At 38.6% G+C, this 22,298-nt stretch overlaps 1 protein-coding gene across 3 annotated transcripts in view; it reads right to left on the bottom strand.

The window, feature by feature from the left end:
* Positions 1 to 5,818: 5,818 nt before the first annotated feature.
* snx17 (sorting nexin 17) overlaps positions 5,819 to 22,298 on the bottom strand; it is a 41,696-nt gene continuing 25,216 nt past the window's right edge. Inside the window, exons 8-15 of one of the 3 annotated variants that reach the window (XM_033020989.1) lie at positions 22,228 to 22,297; positions 21,516 to 21,608; positions 20,948 to 21,151; positions 17,837 to 17,959; positions 15,791 to 15,868; positions 14,725 to 14,799; positions 11,988 to 12,029; positions 5,819 to 10,274 (exon numbers count right to left, since the gene is read on the bottom strand). In XM_033020989.1, the coding sequence (XP_032876880.1) occupies positions 10,155 to 10,274; positions 11,988 to 12,029; positions 14,725 to 14,799; positions 15,791 to 15,868; positions 17,837 to 17,959; positions 20,948 to 21,151; positions 21,516 to 21,608; positions 22,228 to 22,297 (805 nt within the window). In that variant the 3' untranslated portion in view covers positions 5,819 to 10,154. The remainder of the gene's footprint in view (positions 10,275 to 11,987; positions 12,030 to 14,724; positions 14,800 to 15,790; positions 15,869 to 17,836; positions 17,960 to 20,947; positions 21,152 to 21,515; positions 21,609 to 22,227; position 22,298) is intronic. The other 2 variants (XM_033020990.1, XM_033020991.1) reach the window with 2 other exon arrangements.

Raw genomic sequence — 22,298 nt, forward strand, 5'->3', positions numbered from 1 at the left:
GATTTGAACTTTTCAATTTTTAAAGTCTAGAAACTATAGGAAAGATTTACGAGGATGTTGCAAGACCCGAAGGCTTGTGCTATATGGAGAGGTTGGGCAGACTAGGACATTACTCATTGGTTTGTAGGAGGATGCGAGGGGATCTTATAAAGGTGTATAAGATGGAACTAGATAGAGTAGGTGCACAGTCTTTTAAGCAGAGATAGGGAATCAAAAACCAGAAGATATAGGTCTAAGGTGAGACTTAATAGGAATCTGTGGGGCAACTTTTTTTTACACACAGAGGATGGTGGGTATATGGAATGAGCAGCCAGAGGCAGCACAGTGGTGTAGATGTAGTGTTGCTGCCTCACACCGCCAGAGACCTCAGGAGCTGTCTGAACGGAGTTTGTACGTTCTCCCTGTGACCATGTGGGTTTTCTCCAGGTGCTCCAGTTTCCTCCCACACTTCAAAGAGGCACAGGTTTGTAGGTTAATTGGCTTTGGTAAATTTATAAATTGCCCCTAGTATGAGTATGGGGTGATCACTGGTCGGTGTGGACTCAGTGGGGACAAAGGGCCTGTTTGCACACTGTATATCCAAAGTCTAAAATAGAGGGACATGCGCCAAATATGGTAGGTGGGACTAATGTAGATGGGACACCTTGGCCGGCATGGGCCGAAGGGCCTGTTTCTATGCGACATGACTCTATGACTATGATAGGAAAAATTCTGATAGGAAAAATGTGTTGTAGGAACAGTCAGCAGTTTTTCAGGTAGGTACGACATTAAAAGCTCATTTGTGGCTGAAGTTTAAGGAATTGATTCCTATTTCATAAGCAAATGGAAATTCCTTTAAGGACCAACAGAAAATGTGATACAGCCATGTTTATCAAAAAAAAATTACAAGAATAAAGGAAAAGTATAGGTAGACACAAAATGCTGGAGTAACTCAGAGGGACAGGCAGCATCTCTGGAAAGAAGGAATGGGTGACGTCTCAGGTCGAGACCCTTCTTCAGACTGATATCCGAAGGAAATAAAGGAAAAGTGTGGTCATTATAAGCAGCATCAGAGGATCAAGAACATTGGAATTCAACAAAAGAAAACCAGGAAATCTGTAAAGAAGGGGGGGGGGGGGGGGAAAAACAGAAACTAAAATTGGCGCCTATAGACCAGTTATTTGTATATTGGTAGGAGGAAAATGTGCAATACTCTTATTAAAATTGTAGTAACAGAGCACACATAATGGCATTGTGCAGAGTCAACGTGGATTTGTGAAAGGCAAATCACGATTGATGTATCTATTTATGGTTATTGCGTTTGTAACTAGCAGAATAGACGTGGGAGTCCAATGTACGTGTTGTATTGTACAGTTGGTTGATGATAGGATGCCACATTAGACATGCCTCAAAGATAAATGCTGGTGTAATTAAGTGGGACAGGCAACTTTCTGGAGAGAAGGAATGGGTGATGTTTCGGGTCGAGACCCTTCTTTAGACCGAGTCAGGGGAGAGGGAGATAAAGATATATGGAAGTGTAAGGTATGAAACGAGACAAAGGCAATGGAGATCAAAGAAAATGTAGAATAGATCATTGTTAGGTAGCAGAAGGTAACAACAAAGCAAACAGAGTCAGACTGGTCAGAGAACTGTGAAGGAATGATGGAGAGAGGGAAGGTAAAGGCAGACTGAGCGGAGGTGTTCAGCGAAACCTCACCTAGACCTCAAACAAGCACTAGACTAGTGTCTTGCCCGGTCACAGATCTCATCTCATCAGGACATCTCCTTCCCACTCGCCAACCTGATGGCAGCCCATCCCTGCACTTCCCACATCCATCTCTTACCCGATCCACAAATAGGACTGTCCTGGGAGGCCCATTGTTTCCACCTGCTCTTGTCTTATTGAATTTATCTCCTCATGCCTCAACTCTATCCTGAATCCCCTTGTCCAGTCTCTTCTCATCTACAAACAGGATACCTTCCATGCTCTCCACCACTTTTAAAATTTGCGACTCCATGACCGCTAATGCCTCATCGTCACAATGAATGTTGTCTAGATACATCCCCATTCCCTCTATGGAAAGTCCTAAAGCCCTCCGCTAGTGAGCAATACAGACACAAGTAGTTGGCCTCTACCAACACTCATCTGCATGGCTGAATTAGTTCTTACACTGAACCATCTCTTTCTTCTCCGGCCACTTACAATAAATCATTGGCAAGCCCCAGCCATGCCCATCTTTTCATTGGCCACGTGGAACGGTCCTCATTCCAAACCTTGGATCACTCCTCAACTTATTCTCTGTAATGTCTTTAACTGCATTGCTTTCTGTGCCTTTGCAGAATTTAAACCTTTAATCACATTCACTAGTGACTTCCATCCTGTGCTTAAATTGGATGATTTCTAACATTTATTTTCATTTTCTGGATCTCTGTCACCATCTCAAGAGACAAATTATCCACAAACATTTACTCCAAATCAACTGATTCCCACAACTATCCTGATTACTAGACTAAGTGGGACACGTTGGGTCCCATGTTCACACGGGAGGGCTGGTCCCCTAACACAATATTCCACCTCTCCACCAATTCCAATATTGGTGGCCGGGGGCTTTCTGGAGTGCTAGTTTGGGTGTTGTGGGCTGAAAGGCCTGGTTTCCAGAGGGCTAGTATGGACATAGTGACCTCTCCCTCCTGCAGAGACTCCCTTCTGCATCTTGCAGAGACTGAGCCACACCCACACTTCCGGGTTTTATAATCCCACCCCCTCCCACCGGAAGGGGGGTGGCCTTCATGGAGTGATTGACGAGAGAGATTCTCAACATTTTTTAACAGTAATAACACTTTTATTTTTCATTGATGGGAAGAATACTCTGAACCTGATGAGCGGAGGGGGACCGAGTAAGATGGCCAAAAATCACAGCCGTAAGTGGTAGCATTTTATCTAAAATCAATATAGTGCAAACAGGATGTTGTCAAGTTTAGACTTTTAATCATGTGCTTTATTTCAAACCAACCGCCACTAACCATTTGCTGTGCTTTATTTCAAACCAACCATTTGCTGTGCTTTATTTCAAACCAACCGCCACTAACCATTTGCTGTGCTTTATTTCAAACCAGGGTGGAAGACTGCAGCCTTCACGTGGTCCGCCCTGTTTCGACTCAACGTGCACAAACGGAAGATCAAATAGAACAAGTTGTCCAACAGCTTTAGGCTGTGCATGCCACACGAAAGAAGATTTCAAACCAACCGCCACCATTTGCTGTGCTTTATTTCAAACCAACAGCCATCAAGCAATTGCTGTGCTTTTAATCAAACCAACCACCACCATCCATTTGCTGTGCTTTATTCAAACCAACTACCAACCATTTGCTGTGCTTTTTCAAACCAACCACATTTTCATTTTAAAGCCACATTAAGGGCACTCAAGGTCAGTAAAACTACACTCACAATTTAGTAGACATGTGTTCAGTGTTATTCACAGCTGAGACTGAGAGACATGACCCTCTCACTCCCCCATCTTGCAGAGACTGACAGGCACTCAACAAGTGGGCGTGGCCTTCAAGAGAAAGAATCTCAACATTTTTTAAACACTAATAACTCTTATTTTTCATAGATGGGAAAAATCCTCTTGTCCTGCACAGCGGAGGGGGACTGAGTAAGATGGCCAAAAATCACAGCCGTAAGTAGCAGCGTTTTTTCTAAAATCAATATACAGAACAGGAAGTGGTCAAGACCAGACTTTTAGTAACATAGATATCTCTTCTAAGCCCGTCTCTTGTAATCACCACCTGATGACATCTCAGTTTCTCCAACTCTGCTGCACCTGCTCTCAAGCCGAGGTATTCCATGCCAAAAACTCTGAGACGTTCACTCCACTATCTACCAGCTGCATTGAGATTCCACCACGAGCAACATCACCTGCTTCAGGAAGAGTTTTCAGTTAATTGATTAATTCCTTGTGATATTCAGAAATGGCTGAGAGCTCTGGACATACCAACATCCAGCTCTAGTCCACACAAAAGGCAAGAAAATCCAATCCAGCATATTTTGTTTAGGGATACAGCGTGGAAACAGGCTCTTCAGCCCACGCCGACCATCGATCACCCATAGACTAGTTCTATACTATGCCATCGTATATACTAGGCGCATTTTATAGCAGCCAAGTTTGCATGTCTTTAGAATGTGGGAGGAAATCAGTCACAGGGAGTGTGTAGGAAGGAACTGCAAAGATAGACACAAAATGCTGAAGTAACAGTGGGACTGGCAGCATCTCTGGAAAGAATGGGCAGTTTCACGTCAAGACCCTTCTTCAGTCACAGGGAGAACATACATACTCTTCATAGGCAGCACTCATGGTCATGCTCGAACACAGGTTCAAGCAGCAGCTCTTCTACCATTGCATCACTGTGCCTCCTGAAACCTCAATCTCCATTATTAGCAGAATGAAAATCAGAAAATGCTATCAAATGGATCTTATCTGTCAATTGCTAGTCCATTGATGTCAGGTTTGAGTTTTGCCTTAATCACTTGGTTCCAGGTCTTATGTGGACCAGAGCTGAATTTGACATGAGACGGACTATTCTTTACATTAAAGCAGTGTTCAACCAAGTGTAGAATCCAAATGCCTTGGTGGAACTGAATTCAATGCACATCAAGGGGAAAATATTCCAATGGCTGGAGTCATATCACACACAGGAAAATGATTGTATTTGTTGGTCCATGAGCCATATCATGTGAACATTATTAAAACCCCTCCTTGAATTCAAAATTAACATTTTGGGAAAGGAGGGCTCAATGAAATTAACTGTTCTAAAATTAGGGAGATAAATTTTAAATTCATCCGTAAGCACATACTGAAAGTAAGCAGTTGTCATTTTACATATTCTAAAGACAAAGTGTATTGCCAAAATCTCTGTTAAGTATCTACCTCAAAATACAATTTTCTTTCAGTAGTACACTGAAATGTCAGCCTACTAGTCAAATCCAAATGCTCAAATCTAAATGTGAGGCTTGTACCAATGGCCACCTGAGTCAAGAGGCAAGAATGCTACTGGTAGAACCATGGCAACACTTGATTCGATCCTCGGGTCTAAAGCAGTTTTTCCTATATTGCAACTTTCAGCAGATGGTCTCAAAAACTTGCCACAATCAATCTGGGATTACACTCCAAAGACCAAGAAACCAAATATGATTCTGAATGCAAGAAACACAATCAATTCTGTATTCTCATTTTACTGAAGTATTATATTTAAACCAATAAACATAATAATTTTGTAGGTTTACATGACATGGTATACCCAGCTATAAATTCCGTACTTAAGCAAACTGCATCAACCTAACTGCACAATTAAGTCGTTCAGATGAGAAGAAAAAATGTTGAAAATATGAACCGAAATTATCATATATAATTTGAAAATTAATTTCAGGTAGACCATACCTCGGGAAGAATCTCAGGCAAAATAGATTTGCATTCCAAGTACCAATCTTTCACACATTTTGCTTTTATGAAGGAACACACAACATTCAAAATATGTCTTTGGATGAATGCCAAATTCAAATACCAAATGAATATGTAAGTTCCAATCATACTGGGAGCTCTTCATTGATAGCCTGGTTCGCCTAAACTGGTAGCTCCCTTGTCCATATCCCATGTTTGGCTCCTATGTGAGCTTGCTACAATTCCCCTGCATTTACAACAGGTTTCCTGTGGGGAAAAAGCTATATCCAAAAAATATCTTTCATTACATGATGCAAGGGGAATGGTTAATTTGAATCGTGTTTTAGTTATTTTCAATGAGTGGCCTATTATACTGATGAAAAGCAAATACTCAAATAAAATCACATTATGAAAATAGTTTTATTTGCATATTATACATTTCAAGCTTTTTAATATTTAATATAAAAATTAAATCTGCTCATCAGATTTCTGCTGGTATAGATACATACAGGAAAACAAGCTATAGTACACACTCGGCAATTAGTGTTGCATTAAGGTGCATTTACAGGGTACTGAGAAGAAAATAAGCAACTTAAGTCATAAGGTCAGTCTGACAGCAAGGTTAAACTTGGCAGAACAATACCATTTAGTGTGACATGATCCAAGTATTAAATCTTATAATGGCATCAGATGAGTAACAAATGGCAAAAATAGGAAACTTCAAATCTTAACATCATGAAAAGTGACGAGAAATTCATATATAGGCCATGCAAACACTGAAAGATTCAAACACTAATCGATATGATTCCAGTTATCAAATGTACAATATTTCAATTGATCTATTGTCAACAAGGTGTATCAGTCTTTAATTCAAATTAAGAATCGAAATTCTTCAAAAGATATCTCGATCGCAGGTACAACTTCTATCACAGCTAAGATTATAGCTGCAGGCTGGGTGAATAAAGTAATGGTCTTTGGAAATGGTTTCTTACTTTTTCCTATCTGCTTTGATGAAATCAAAATATTTCAACTCTATCATTTATTTAAGACTGGACATTGTTTCTATCAAAAAGTAGAATAGAGGATATTGGAAAGAATTTTATGTTCAACAGCAAAAGCGACACAATGACAGATTCTTGGACTAAGCTCATGATATGATTGACAAATTCACAGTATAATTTTCAACCGACTCATTTAAACATTATGCACCCTAGCACTGGCTATCCAATACGTGCAAGCATTTTAAACAAGTGCCTTACAATTTAAGCATTATGGTCAGTTTAAACTGTAAAAAGGTCACTTGTAAAGTGCTTCAAAACTGCAACATTTGGCTTGCACTTTGTATCCAAAAGTTTTTGAAAGAAGACTTCAAAACATCTTATGCCAACATGTTAATACAAGATGACCCTGATGAGAGAGGGGAGACTTTTAAAGTGTGCGGTATGATTTTGAACCCTTAAAAAAAGTAGGGCGATTTATTTGGTAGTGAAAGAGTTTAACACAGTAATGAAGACTCTTCAGTTACAAGGGGGAGGCACAGGCTGCAAAATAGTAAACATTTGTCAATGTAATTCCAAATTTATTCCATTCCTGAAATATTTAATGTTATGCATGATCTCATATTTTTATAAAGTGACAAGATTAAATGGTTATTGTAACAATTTTCCAACTACTTTATGAACAAAGATTTTAAAACAATAAAAGTAAATTTCTGAAAAAAATGCAGGACCCTCAGATGCACCTTGTCTTCAGTAAATTTCTAACAAGTGTGGATTCACACTGACATCAAACCAATCTTAATGAGCAGTGGTGTACATGCTGGTATTTAAGTTCAACCATTGTATAATTAATTTAAAAAAATTCTTGCAACATTTAAAAAGGAGACACTCAAATGACAGTGGATACATGTAGACAAAGCTAAATAATACAGATCAAATTTTTCAAACAAACTGACTTAAGGTGCTATAATGTGATAATTATTCATGTTTATAATGCAGACATATTTCATTGTACATAAATGCATTTTGCCCAAACTGTTTTGGGTTTATGGAAATTGAAAATAAAGAATTGTACGTTCTGTAGTACAAAAATAGTTAGTTTATATATTATAGATGGCAATGAAAACAGATGTTTCAATATACAGAATAAAGGACATTCCTTAAGTACCTCAGAATAACCATGCACTTTGGTGCAGGGAATATTAGAAGTATATGAATGCATGTCTAATCATGTTAGATAATTGTAAATATCTTGTTTAAATAACTAATGGAGATTCACCTCATTAAAAGGTCTCCTTTAAGAAAGTTAATTATATGTCTTTCAACATTATATGCATAAATACAAAGACTACAATTATGGGCCTAGCACAAGTTTGATTGCTTAAGCCCTCCATACATACCAATAACAATCACAACTATACTCTCTATACATGTTTCAGGTTCTACATACCCAAATTGGAATGCTTTCTTGCATCTCCAAAGTTAATTAATTATACAATTAGGCTACCATTTATCACTCAAAATTTAGTCCCAAAGGATCGCAATTTTAAATACAGCATTAAAATTGCTGACTCCCATGTATAAATGCTACATTAAGCATTTGCAGATGTTTTAATTGAAATAAAAACAGGATATACAAGGCATTGAACTTCTACTACTGAATGTTTCAAATACTAAATCAGTAATATTTACAATTGTAAAGGAATGACTAACATAACTACAACAATACGCTGTTATCAAAAGTGGAAGCAGGTAGCTTCATGGCCAACTGTTAAGGTTCAAAATTATTTTAAGAATCTATTGCATTTGTGAACCAACTTAAACAACAAGGGATCTCAATTTTTTTGGTAAAACTTGTTACTCTCCTGATTTGCAGCAATGGAGATTGAATACAACCCAAGGAAATCTAAATTAAGTAATTTTAATAACTATTGGAAAGTACATCGATCCATTGCCGATATCAAATGTGGATGATTAAAGTATTATGGGATAATGGTGGGGACAGAAATTTGAAACAGCATTTTTCTACTTGCTTGTTGCAACTTCAGTGGAAGGGCCTCACGGAAGATGCTTCTCTTTTACCAGAATCTCCAAGGATGAGAGACAGAAACATGGAAATTAATTCCTCCCCGCTACTACAATTAATCTGAAGGGTCCTGACCCAAAAGGTCATCCAGCCATCCCCTCCAAGTTTCTCCAGCACTGTCTTTTTCGGTAAATTAGCATGTGTAGTTCCTTGTGTCTGCAGTTTTTTTTTACTGTAAGAGACCACTTACTCTGTTGTACAATATTATTGCCACAGAAATATCCTGACATATTTCTGAGATTTCACCCAGCTAAAACTAACTCAAAAGATGGCATAAACTCAAGCTCTCCATAAACAATTCTTATATTTGAGTATTAAAAAGGATAATGCCGAGAAAGTGACCATATTACAACATCACATGGTGTTTAGTATTTTTTGTTTTTTGGGGTATTTTTTAAAATAATCAGCCGCAGTCTATGATGATGTCTAATCCAGACGTATTTCAAAAACAAATAATTTTGACCAGAATACCAGAAAACAAAAAGCCAATAAACACTTTGCACCTTTGATTTATAAAAAATTGTTAATATTTAGGCAAGTTAATTAAACCTTCTTTAGGACTTTCACTGGCAAAAGTGCAAAGCAATCTTTCAACAGAATTACAAGTTTTGCTTGTGGCAAGGCTGTGGTGAATATTTGGTCAGTACCTTTCAGCTGTTACAATTCTGCTAAAATTGTGATCAAATTAGTTTGGTTTTCCATGTACCTTGTGTATATTGTACAAACATGATTAGGGCACGATAATAGGAAAAACACTTGGGAGGAATAAAATAACCCTTGCTAATGATTTACTTTCAATACTGGTCTGCCCCATGAATGAACAAGTTTTTTTAGAAACAACCTCCAATGTTCTGCAATCAAAGTAGAGTGCTGGAACAAAATTAAGTGAAATTAATCAGATTTAACTTGCAACAATAGCCCCAGGTTACTAAATTATAGGTTTATAGATATAGTATTCTGCTGAAACACTTAATATATTTATATAGATGGAAAGGTGATAATACGAGCCATAAAACATTAACATTAGATAACGGCAATACAATAAAGAAATAGCAAAACAATATTAAACTTGCACTGAAATAAGGCAATTGAGAACTAGGTGTAGTAATTTTGCCATACAATGACCAATGAGGTTTTCTCTGCAACTGGATACTTGAGCTTTCACACCTAAATAATCAATGTGGTGGACAGCTATCTAAAAAATGCTTTGTATCCACGATGAGTGGATGCTATGGGTTGGTTACGGGATATTTTACAAAACTCTGCTCTGTAAACACATTAATTTTGTCATTCATCCTTAAATTTAACATTAGAAGTTAGCTCCATTTTGAACACACTGCTACTACTGATTTCAGATATTTTAAAAAATACTGTTAAATTCAACTGATATTTGTGTAAACGAGGATCTTATAGATTTTCAACAAATTTGAATCATTGTGCAAAATACTCTAGGAAACGATAATTTGGTGTTAATCATGATTATAAAAATCATGACTAACATTGATTCTTGGTTGCATCACAACCAACGATGGCATCTTCATAATAGCAGTCGGGGTTCAATCTTTCCGATTCGATTCAGTGCAAACTGATCAGATGCAAGTGCAAGATTTTGGTTTCTCCCCCAGCCGAGTAGATTTGTTCTCTTGACAGACTTCACAAATCGTCATCACCGATTCCCTCAAAGGCATAGTTACCGTGGAGGTTATTAGCACTGATGTCACCAGAGGAATTAGAAGTGCTGATCCCTCGGATGCTCACAGAAGAAAGTTTACTCTGCAAGAGGTCGAGATGAGGAAGGGGAAAAAATGCATAAAACACAATTTTTTTTAATTGATAAGAACCAGTTAAAACGCAATACTATTAAAAGTATTTCTTTTCAGACATATGACAGAAATTGTGCTAAACTGCACATATAATTAGGCGTGTAATGAATTTTCATGGCATTCTCTTATCTTTGAGCTAGACATAAGTGAATTGAAATGCATCCTCATCAATTTGGAGTCCAAATTTTCACAGCAGCAGGTTCTAATCCAAGATAGGTTTTTAAAATAATAATCAAAATTCGAACAAAAAACAAAATCAGCAAATCTTAATTCATAATTCATAAGTTAGCTATGCGTTCCATCTACCTTTCCTGGCCATTGACAAGGTCGGTCCAATTTAGTCATGCATCTCAGCCTTCCCCCCCCCCCCCCCCCATAACCTTGCATATTAATCTTCTATTTACCACCCAAAATGACCTTTTGGAAGCCTCCATGGAATTTCCATTTAGTTTATGAAACGTATTCATTTATAATCTTGAAACTTTTCTAAATTACTTTTATTGATGATCTTTGCTCATCAGACAAGAGCAAATCACTTCCTTCTTGCTCTTTCAAATCCATCATTGTTGAATCCTTCTGTGAAGATTGCCCATTGCCTTTTTTATATGAAAGAACAATCCCAGCATCTTCTATTCCTTCATATAATTATTCCAGTACTCCACCTTGTAGCCAAACACCACCTACTAGACTCACTAATCTCTATGGTTCCATCTGCCTATCTCTCATATGAAATGACTTCCATTCGCACCTTGCTTTTAAATCAGATTTCAGCATCTGTGGCTTTGGTCACCGCTCATTCAGCTTGTTTCCACGTTTACCTTCCCTCCCCCAGTTCCACCTCCCCTACATTTCTTTGCTTCCTCCCATCCCAGAGCAGCCTCCGAGTTCCAACCACCCCTCCCCCACCTGGCATCATCCATCCATCACTCCTCTCTTCTTTATACATGCTACATATTTCAGCAAGAGTAGCTAATATAAATAACCCAATAAAGAGCTGAACATTGCACAGCATGCAAACATAGGTGCAGGAGGAAGCCATTCGGCCCTTCGAGCCAACACTGCCATTCAATGTGATCATGACTGATCATGCACAATCAGTAACTTATGCCTGCCTTCCCATACCCCCTGATTCCACTAACCCCAAGATCTCTAGCTAACTCTCTTTTAAATTCATCCAGTGAATTGGCCTCCACTGCCTTCTGTGACAGAGAATTCCACAAATTCACAACTCTCTGGGTGGATGGGTTAAATCACTGCCAGAAACTATGGGATTGCATGTCAAATTATGCACAAGCATAGAAATCCAGTAGTTTATATTACACATGGAGTAATCAGTGAATGATGGCATTATCATTATCTATTGCAATTGCACCATCTGGGACATAAACCGCTGGTTAATAATATCTAGCATTCCATTTCCAGACAGCAAACAGAGGATTACTTAAGATTACTGGAGCAACTCAGCGGGACAGGCAGCATCTCTGGAGAGAAGGAATGGGTGATGTTTCGGGTCGAGTCCCTTCTTCAGACTTAACATCTTTTACATTACGCTACATGTTAACAGAAATTTGTTCAGTTCAGACGAGGTGAAATGAAAGTGCTCAAATGCTTCTACATAGATAAAATTAAAACATTTTAAAACAGAATGAATAATTATGCTTACCGAGAGTTTGACAATAGGATCTTTGTTTGATTCAGGTGAATCCTAAGAAACACATGGTACGAAGCAATTTGAAATTGTTCCTCCACTATTTTAACACATTTTAATTGTTTAAACAGAACAGTAATATGGAGGCCACAATTACATTCCAAGGGATTACCAACAGATAGGATTCTGAAAAAGTTGATCCATCAGTGATCCTTAATACATTCTTACAAGGTCAGGTCTATATGCAGATAATGTTTGACATTATGTTAGCACGCTAGTTTACCATTGTCTGAATTTGGCCCATAGCCATCTAAATCCTTCTAATCTCTATATATGTCCAAATGTGTTGTCGTAATTATATCTGTGTTTACAGCTTCCTTTGGCTGCTCATTCCAGATATGGATTATTGAACTATTCTTCTAAAGTTGCCCTAAGGTCCCTCTTAAATCTCTCCTCTCAACCTTAAACCTATGCCCTCTAGCTTTAGAATCGTCTACCTGGGAGAAAGAATGGGCGTTCACTTTATCCATGCCTCTTGTGATCTTGTACACCCAAATAAGGTTGCTTCTCAGCCTCCTACGTTCCACAGAAAAAAAGACCCAACCTATCCAAATTTTCCCTATAACTCAAGCCCGCAAGCCCAGGTAACATTCTGATGAATCGCTTCTGCATCCTTTCCAACTGAATAACATCAATCGTATGGCTGGACATTACTCGAAGTGTGGTGTCACCAATGACTTGTACAGTTGTATCATAATAGTTTCAACTTTTGTATTCAATACACTTCCAATGAAGGCAAGTGTGTCAAACACCTTCACCACCTTCTGTCCACATGACTCGCTACCTTTTGGGAACTGCACATCTGTACTCCCAGATCTCTGTTCTGGAACATCCTCCAGGGCTCTACCTTTTACTGTGTAGGTCCTGCCCAGGTTTGACATACGACAGTGCAATGCCTCATACTCATCAGAGTTAAATTCTATTTGCCATTCCTGGGCCCTTTCAAACCGTGCTGGATCCTTCTGTAAACTTGGATATCCTTCCTCACTGTCCACTATACCACCAAGTTGGGTGTCACTTGAAATATGCCTCCTCCATTACCCTGAACAACACATCAACATCTCTTGCAAGCAGAGTTCTCAAAACTTGCCAACTTTGCCCTTCGCCATAACATTCTGGACCCTGGAACCAGGGAGGAGACACAACATCCTGGAAAACAATTTGCTGCCCTCCCCTCTCCCCTCTGAGGGGTACCTTTTTCACACAAAGGGTGATGGGTGTATGCAACGAGCTGCCGGAGGTGGTAGTTGAGGCAGGGACTATCTCAAAGTTTAAGAATCGATAGAAACATTTTAGGGATAGGACCGGTTTAGAGGGATTTAGGCCAAACGCAGGCAAGTGGAACTAGTGTAGATGGGATGTTTTGGTCAGTGTGGGCATGTTGGGCCGAAGGGCCTGTTTCCACACTGTATGACTAAGAAAATAGCAGGAGTAGGCCACCCACCAAGTTCAAGCCTCAACTACTCCTTTGTGCCTGATCTCCATAGTCGTCAATCTTTCAAATAATTAACTATTTCCACGGTAAAAAATTAATGATCTCGCCTCCACCACCCTTTGAGTAACATAATTCCTAAGGTTTACTACCTACATAGAAGAAATTTCCATGCACATCAGTTTGAAAGGCTGACACTCATCTTGTAACCAGGTCCCCTTGTCTGTGATTCTCGCACAAGAAGAAACATCTCAACATGTACCCTGGTAGGCCCCCTTATGTTTGAATTAAATCTGCACACATTATTTTACAGTCCAAGGAATACAGACCCAATTTGTCTCTCCTTGTTTGTTTGTACAACCCTGTCATCCCAGGAATTAGCCTAGCGATTCTCCTTTGGACGGCCACCAATCCTTTCCTGGGTAAGGGGATCAAAACTGCAAAGAATATTGCAGTACCTTGTACAGTTACAACAAAACCTCCATGTTTTTGAATCCCAAATCCTTTCTAAGGCCAAAACCTCAATGGACTTAACCATTTCAAACCAGATCACAGATTACATGAACAAATGATTTGTTCCAAGATTGGTCATGTGCACACTTTCTAGCTAAGATGGATACTGGATCCAAAACCAATATGGAGTTTATATAGAGTACTACATTTTAACCAATTTGTTTCTGTGCTCCTCATGGTGTAACAATCAGATAAATGTAAACAAATGATTGTGCGCACACACACACACCCCTCCTCTTGGGGATGGATGAGAACATTTGGCATAGAATTTTCAAATTCAGAGTCATAGCACGGAAATAGGTCCTTGGGACAACTCCTCTGTGTCAACCAAGACACCCCAATTAAGCTAGTGCCATTTGCCATGTTGGCCCATATCCCTCTAAACCTTTCCTATCCATGTACCAAGAACTATATTGCATTTTACCAGTACTTTCTGTTAGGGATGGCAGAGAGGTAAAAAAAAAGACTTGCTTTTTTTTTTGAAAAGCAGAGGAATCGAGAGAAAAAACAATCAAGTTCAAAATTACAATGTTTGATCAGATTCAGGAAGGAACACCACATGCAACATGGGGCAAGAGTCTGATTTTTGTCATCAGATTTTTGCAGTGCACATTAATGCTTTACATTGGTTGAATATACCAGAATAGAATAGGCAGCTGTAAATTTTCCAGTGAATCCAACAACCACTTCATTGACTACTCATTCAATTCAAACTTGAAAATAAAACTGCAAAGTAAATATTCTAACCAGTAGTGGAGGGGACTTCACAGCTTGCTGGCTGTCTGATCGATGCAGCGCACCATTTATTCTCTTCTTCAGCATCTGCAGATCAGGTATAAAATGTTAGATGAAGATTCACACACAGAAAAACTTGTTCATTCTGATGGAAAACATAGCACTTGCTCAAATCAAGCTCTACCTCAATTAAGATAAAGTACTGGCATCAAAAAAACTCTATTACGCCCAACTACAGAATGCGTTGCCACAGCACTTCCCTAATAAACAAAGGCTGTTTAATGATGCAGCCCAGTGGTGCATATAGAAGAACTGCTATCTCATAGATTCAATCCTGACCTTCAATACCAACTGTGTGCATTTGTATATTCCCCCCATGACTGTAGGGTTTGTCCAGGTACTTTAGTTTACTCCCACATCCCCAAATTGTGCGAGTTGGTTGATTAATTGACTTGTAAATTGTCCCAGTGTAAAATCTGGAGGAAGCTGATGCAAGTGTGGGGAGAATAAAATGAGTTTAATGCAAACAGATGTTTGACAGTTGATGTGGACTTTGAATTGAGAGAGACAATTTTCCATGCTGTATGAGTAGGAAGGAACAGCAGATACATGGCCGCATGCGACACAACCTCATTGCTCCACCAACTGCATGGAAATATGATTCCCTCTATGCCACACAACATCCTGAAAAACATCACATTTTTTTGCATTATCAAAGCAAAAATTTGAACCAATAAGCCTATTTCTTACAAATACTGGAATGTTGCATGTCACTCACCAATTTCCCACGGGCACAAAGGAATGGGTAATAAATTTCAGTTTTACTATCTACGCACGCATTGTATGAATCAAAATTCTAAAAGCCAGGATATATTTTTTAAAGTATTACTTCAGAGAAATTGATTCAATTTGTTTCCTCTTGCAATAACCAACCATCTTAACTGAATTATGGTTAAACATGCCTGCTGGGATCCAACAAATGCACATTCATCACTGCTTGTATCAAAATATTTCAAAAGTACAGATCAAAAGCTTACAGGTTTTTGGCCTCACAATTCAAAAAAAATGTTGAATTTACCTTCTTTATATTGCCACCTGATTTCTTTACCATGAGCTCATCCACCATTGCTTGTAAAGAGATACTCATCATTATTGCCTAATAAACAAACATCAGTCAGAACAAATCACAGCCTCTATTATGTTATTTTACAAGGAAAATAAATCTTCAAAAAATTAAACATGTAATAATGTTAAATTTTTAAGAGGCATCTCAGGTATTTACCGCCATTAGCCTGGACATTGAATACAACAGAAGGTAGATTATGGAGCAACTGCATAAATCACTAATTAGGCCACAACTAGAGGATGGTCCGCAATTCTGATTGCTACACAGCAGGTACGTTGTGCATTGAAGAGAGTGCAAGGGATGTCATCTGGATTGGAGTATTTCAGTTATGAGCAGAAACTGGATATGATGTATTTGTTTTCTTTGGAATGGTGAAGGTTGAGGGTGACCCAAGTGAGGTACATAACATTGAAAGAGCGAGAGGAAGAGTAGAACCATTTCTCTCTTGACAGAGGCATCTATGACAAGAGGGTATATATTTGGAGGCAAGGGGTATGAGATCGAATGGATTTGAGATTTTTTGGGGGTAGATGGCAGTTTAAATTAAACTCATTGACTAAAAGGGTCAGTGAAGGGTAATATTCAGATGAATATTTGAAATGCCATTGAATAGAAATCTAATGAAAATCTACTAGGAAAATGGAAATAGTATACGTACATACTGGAGTAAAAAGAGTTTCCAGGCTATACTCCATGATTAAAATTATTTGAGTATTAAGGTGCTACATTAAGAAAGGCAATTTAATGCCACAATATTTGATTCTTATTCTCAGCTATGATGTCTGAAAGTGCCAAGATTTCATCCAGTTCCTGGCATAAGATGAAATGTAGAAAATTTGGTTCTACATACGGGTAGGTCCAAATTAACAGTAGAAGCCTGTGTGAAGTTCATTTACCTTTAAAAGTGACTGATGTTGTAGGAAAAAAAAAATTGTCTTTTCAAACAAACTGACTCAGCGGAAATCCAAAACGGTTAATTGCTAAGCTTCTGGGAAGCTGGCCCAACTTTGAGGAATACTGATGAATTGAAGATTGCTGGAAATAGCAAATGATTCTTGTCCAGTTAATGACTGGTGCCAGTACAATATCATTCACTCAAACCCACTTAATAAAAGCTTTCCAGTCAGATAAGGAATACTTACTTGAGAGTGTGGCCAAGTGACTTTTAAATACACACTGGGTAACAATATAAGATCAGAACAAAAAAAAAAATTGGGAAGTCAGATTAGTTAAAAATCCATGCATCTATGCAAGAAAAGTTGGGCTAAATACCTCCTGTGAATATCCACAATTCCATGTTTATGAAACAGGGCACGTCAATTTTGTGAGTATTTCTTGGAACATATTTTTGATTTGCTAAAATGCAGCATCAAAAAGCAGCACTCTTACCCAATGCAAAATCCATGCCCATGAAATTCCTAATGAAGCTTTTTAGGGGAAATTCTAAGACTAAGGGCTCAGTTTATTGTTGAGTATTGATGACATTTTGGCAACTCCTTTCATCAGAATTTCTAATCTCTATTGCAGAAATATATACCACTGCCTTTTCTGATTTAGATTCCTTAACAAATCATTCTGGCTGAATCCTTACCAGACTTCCAATGATTGAAAAGGTTAGGAATGACCAATATGGTTTTTTTTAAAGTTTAAAACCTGTAGCTTGAACCCAATAGCTGTGCTAAAATTCATTCACAATCAGAAGGAAAAAACTCAACATACCAGAGAGGATGCTCGAGGAAGAAGTCAGATATAAATGGGAGTGACAAGAGGGCTCAAGAGCGAGTGGTTAGTTTTGATGCCAACAAAACAAAATGACAATGCTTTTAGTTACTGAAAAAATATAAAATTTCATCATAGCACAACCACGGTACCCAATAATGCAGATTAGAAAATGTACATTTATATCACCAGAGTTCTGTGATACAATTAAGTGTACACAATATAATCAGCTCACTCAGTTTTACTGATGAGTCACTCAAAATTAACCATATGTTTTACCTGGGGGCTAGAAATTGTCACCCATTGGAGTCGGTCTTTGCTCATCAGATATTCGAAAGCCAGTTCTAGTTTGGTCTCAGTTTTTCCTGGGCTGCTTGCGGTGCCATTTGCCAGTGGTACCTGCTAACATTTAAAATAAGTTACAAATAAAAAAGTCCACGGAGTCTAAAACAAGTCACCCAGAGAGTTGTGAATCGCCCAGAGAGTTGTGAATTTGTGGAGTTCTCTGCCACAGAAGGCAGTAGAGGCCAATTCACTGGATGAATTTAAAAGAGAGATAGAACTCTTGGGCATAGCGGAATCAAGGAATATGGGGAGAAGGCAGGCATGGATTACCGATTGTGGATGACCAGCCATGACCACAATGAATGGCGATGCTGGCTCAAAGGGCCAAGTGGCCTCCTCCTGCACCTTGTTTCTAGGTTTCTAAATCTCAATTCAAATCCATATCTAAATGTATTGCACCCGTCAGCAAATTTTCCAAAATAACCTTGAACACTACTTTAGAGGAAATTAAAACCAGGCATGCAGGCAGAGGAGATTAGTTTAACCTGGCATAGTGAATGCCTAGGACACTGTGGGTCGAAGGGACTGTTCCATGTTTTAAGCCAATGCTAACTCACATCTTTGACAGCTACTTAATATTTTCACTGCCAAAGATTAGTATACGGTTTTAAAAAGTCAAAGCAATAATTCCATTAACACACAACTAAAACATGAAAACGGTATTGCTCCCATTCATTCAATAACACGTCCCCATTGTCACCCCAGTTTTATCTCAACATAAGTGCCCACTTCCTCCACTATTCGCTACAATTTATCAAATTTATTTTCTTTCCCAGTTCTGATGAAGGGTCTTTGACGGCATGACCTGAAAAATTAACTGCATCTCTCCGCAGTTGCAATCTGATCTTCCGAGTATTTACACAATTTTTTGCTTTTCATTTTAGATTTGTCGCAACTATAGAAATTATGCATGACCATCTTGTAGATCTAACAGTGTTGCTGATTTGATCCGTGTCTGGTTTTGCTGCTGACATAACTGGTCATTATTGATCCATGACCAAAAATGGATATGGACATGGACCAAACATATAACCAAACATGGCTGCCCGCATTCCACCAGGTGGCAGTGTGGAAACCTGACATGGATTATGGATCAGGTCAGCAGCAAAACCAGACACAGATCAAATCAGCAATACTGTTTGATCTACATCCCCCTTCTTAGGCTTTTGCCCAGAGGGCAAACAAAGCATGCAGAAGTAATATGTACATAAAGCTATAAAATTAACTATCATCTACAGTAAAACAATGGAGGATATATTGCAAGTAATACAAGTAACGTCGTTTATAGTTTAATTAGAGTCCAAGATCTGCATCTGGGCATAATCCCCGTATCTAGCCACAGGCTTGCCGACCCGTCCTGCACATCTCAGCATTGCATCAAAATATCACTCTTTCACACCTTTTTTAATAAAAAGACCAGATATAATTGAGGCAATGCTGACACAAAAAGGTTAAGTGACATGAAAATTTAAATGAATCATTAATTTTATTACAGTAAACCCTCATTTTAACGGGTTTCAGATATTGTGGATGGACCTGCTGACCCACCCCAGGCTCGCACTGTCTCGAGCCCCGGCTTTCGACGTCACCCCCGACTTGCAAGGTGCACCGCGTGAACCGGTGAAGGGCTTGCTGATACAGACCAGTGGCATTAGCGCCTAGGTGAAACGACACAAAGTATTGGAGTAACTCAGCAGACAAAATCAGACCGAGGAAGGGTCCCGACGTCACCGATCCATGTTCTCCAGCGATGCTGCTTGACCCGCTGAGTTACTCCAGCACTTTGTTTGGATTATTGATCCGTGACCAAACATGGATATGGACATGGACCAAACATATAACCAAACCAAACAATGACACAAAACTGGGTGGCAGTGTGAACTGTGAAGAGGATGTTAGGAGGTTGCAGGGTGACCTGGACAGGTTGAGTGAGTAGGCAGATGCGTGGCAGATGCAGTATAATATAGATAAATGTGAGGTTATCCACTTTTGCGGCAAAAACGAGGGGGCAGATTATTATCTCAATGGGGTTAGGTTAGGTAAGGGGGAGGTACACTGGTCACTGAAAGTTGGCATGCAGGTACAGCAGGCAGTGAAGAAAGCTAATGGAATGTTGGCCTTCACATCAAGAGGATTTCAGTACAGGAGTAGATGTTCTTCTGCAGTTGTATAGGGCTCTGGTGAGACCACATCTGGAGTATTGTGTACAGTTTTGGTCTCCTAATTTGAGGAAGGACATCCTTGTGATTGAGGCAGTGCAGCGTAGTTTCACGAGATTGATCCCTGGGATGGCGGGACTGTCATATGAGGAAAGATTGAAAAGACTAGGCTTGTATTCACTGGAGTTTAGAAGGATGAGGGGATGATCTTATAGAAACATATAAAATTATAAAAGTACTGGACAAGCTAGATGCAGGAAAAATGTTCTCAATGTTGGGCAAGTCCAGAACCAGGGGCCACAGTCTTAGAATAAAGGGGAGGTCATTTAAGACTGAGGTGAGAAAAAATGTTTCACCCAGAGAGTTGTGAATTTATGGAATTCCCTGCCACAGAGGGCAGTGGAGGCCAAATGGATGGATTTAAGAGAGTTAGATAGAGCTCTAGGGGCTAGTGGAGTCAAGGGATATGGGGAGAAGGCAGGCACGGGTTATTGATAGGGGACGATCAGCCATGATCACAATGAATGGCGGTGCTGGCACGAAGAGCCGAATGGCCTCCCCCTGCACCTATTTTCTTTGTCTCACTTTTTTGTATTAACCATCATCTGCAGTTTGTTGTTTCAACTTCATACTAATTTATAATGAATAATCAGCACTAACAGCAGTCTCCCCCGTATGGTACATTAAAATGAGGGTTTATTGTGTTTTAAAATGACCTACAAATGTCCTAAATGCTGAAAACAAATTTCAGGCTATTAAAATTTTAGTATTTAAAGAAATAGCTGTATTTTTAATTTTTTTAATAATCAAGTGTAGAATCTTGTATTATATCAATATTTCAACAAAGAATGATTCAGATTTATCAAAACCTTTCCATCATACTCACTGAGGAAGTGACACGCCAGCACCTCATGCGTGTGACCTTGAAACTGCCTTCTTTGATTTGTTCATTCGGCAACTTGACATGAAAATTCAGTTCATTGTTGCCAGCGCTGACTATTACATGGCAACCTTTCTCTGGAAAATCAGTGATACACGGATCAAACTTGATGTATCCATAATACTTCAGTGTTTGTGCCAGGCCGATAAACTGCACAGAAACACAATAATTTACATCTTCATAGCTAGCCTATTTACACACTTTTAAGACTGAAAGAAGAAATACTTTTTAAGACTGAAAGAAGAAATAACGTCCTTTTTACATTCCTTTCAGTCTCCTATTTGCTTACCAATTTCCAACTAAAAGGCGATTTCTAATTCTATACTCTTTTGCTAATCTTGTATGGAAAATTGTGAAATCTACCTCGATAGTCATACATTTAAACAAATCTACAAGTAGATTAAAAATATAACGATACTAATATGATGTTGTCAAAAAAAATAAATGGTACTCTGTCGGCTCTTTTTTTCTCATGCCCATTCCACATATCCATATTCCATATAGTACAACTCACCTCTTTTTTTGAACCTTTCTCTTGAAGTGATTTTAACTGTCGGTGCTGCTCCTTGTTGACAAGGACCCAACCCCGTTCAATATCAGCCACTGTCTGTGACATAAGAATTTGTCTAATTAATCAAAAAAGTAGTCCTATTTTTGATAAGCGGACAATATTTTAACTTAAGCTATCACACTAGAAAATTTGCGACTTTGATGGCATGCGAAAACATTATGCTTCAGCAAGACTAGCTGAAAGATACCACGTTTCTAACACCTTTTAATTTTTGATTCATTGGTTATATGTTCGGCATTACATTGACTATTCTGCTTCATCACATCCTGTAAGTTAACTAGAATGTTCCTCTAAAGGAGTATAACATGGCTCTCAAGTCTTACTGCATAGGGACAGAGTATCCAGAGGTATTTTGGTACTCATTTGTTCTGGTTTATATTACTTTAAATTTTAACTAATATTTCTCAATGGAGCAAAAAGGGACGGCTCGAAAAAGTTTATCTTCTTCAATTAAAGGGCAAATAATGGCATTAAATAGCACGGAGTGCAGTATTAATCAACACATTAAATTCAAGTGGAATGAGATTTTGGAAAGTGTAAAGTAAAAAAGCATTTCGGAGAATGAGATTTTGTAATATTGAATTTACAAACATATCGATGACAAATATTCTGTCCCTGGGATGCAAATATATTTAGTAACAAAGACCACTATTACCTGGGCATATAACAGATTCAATCCAATCCTGTTTTCCATAACATCGTTGTCATATGCAGAATCCCAATAGC

Source organism: Amblyraja radiata, chromosome 5 (genome assembly GCF_010909765.2).
Source record: "Amblyraja radiata isolate CabotCenter1 chromosome 5, sAmbRad1.1.pri, whole genome shotgun sequence".
NCBI lineage: Eukaryota > Metazoa > Chordata > Chondrichthyes > Rajiformes > Rajidae > Amblyraja > Amblyraja radiata.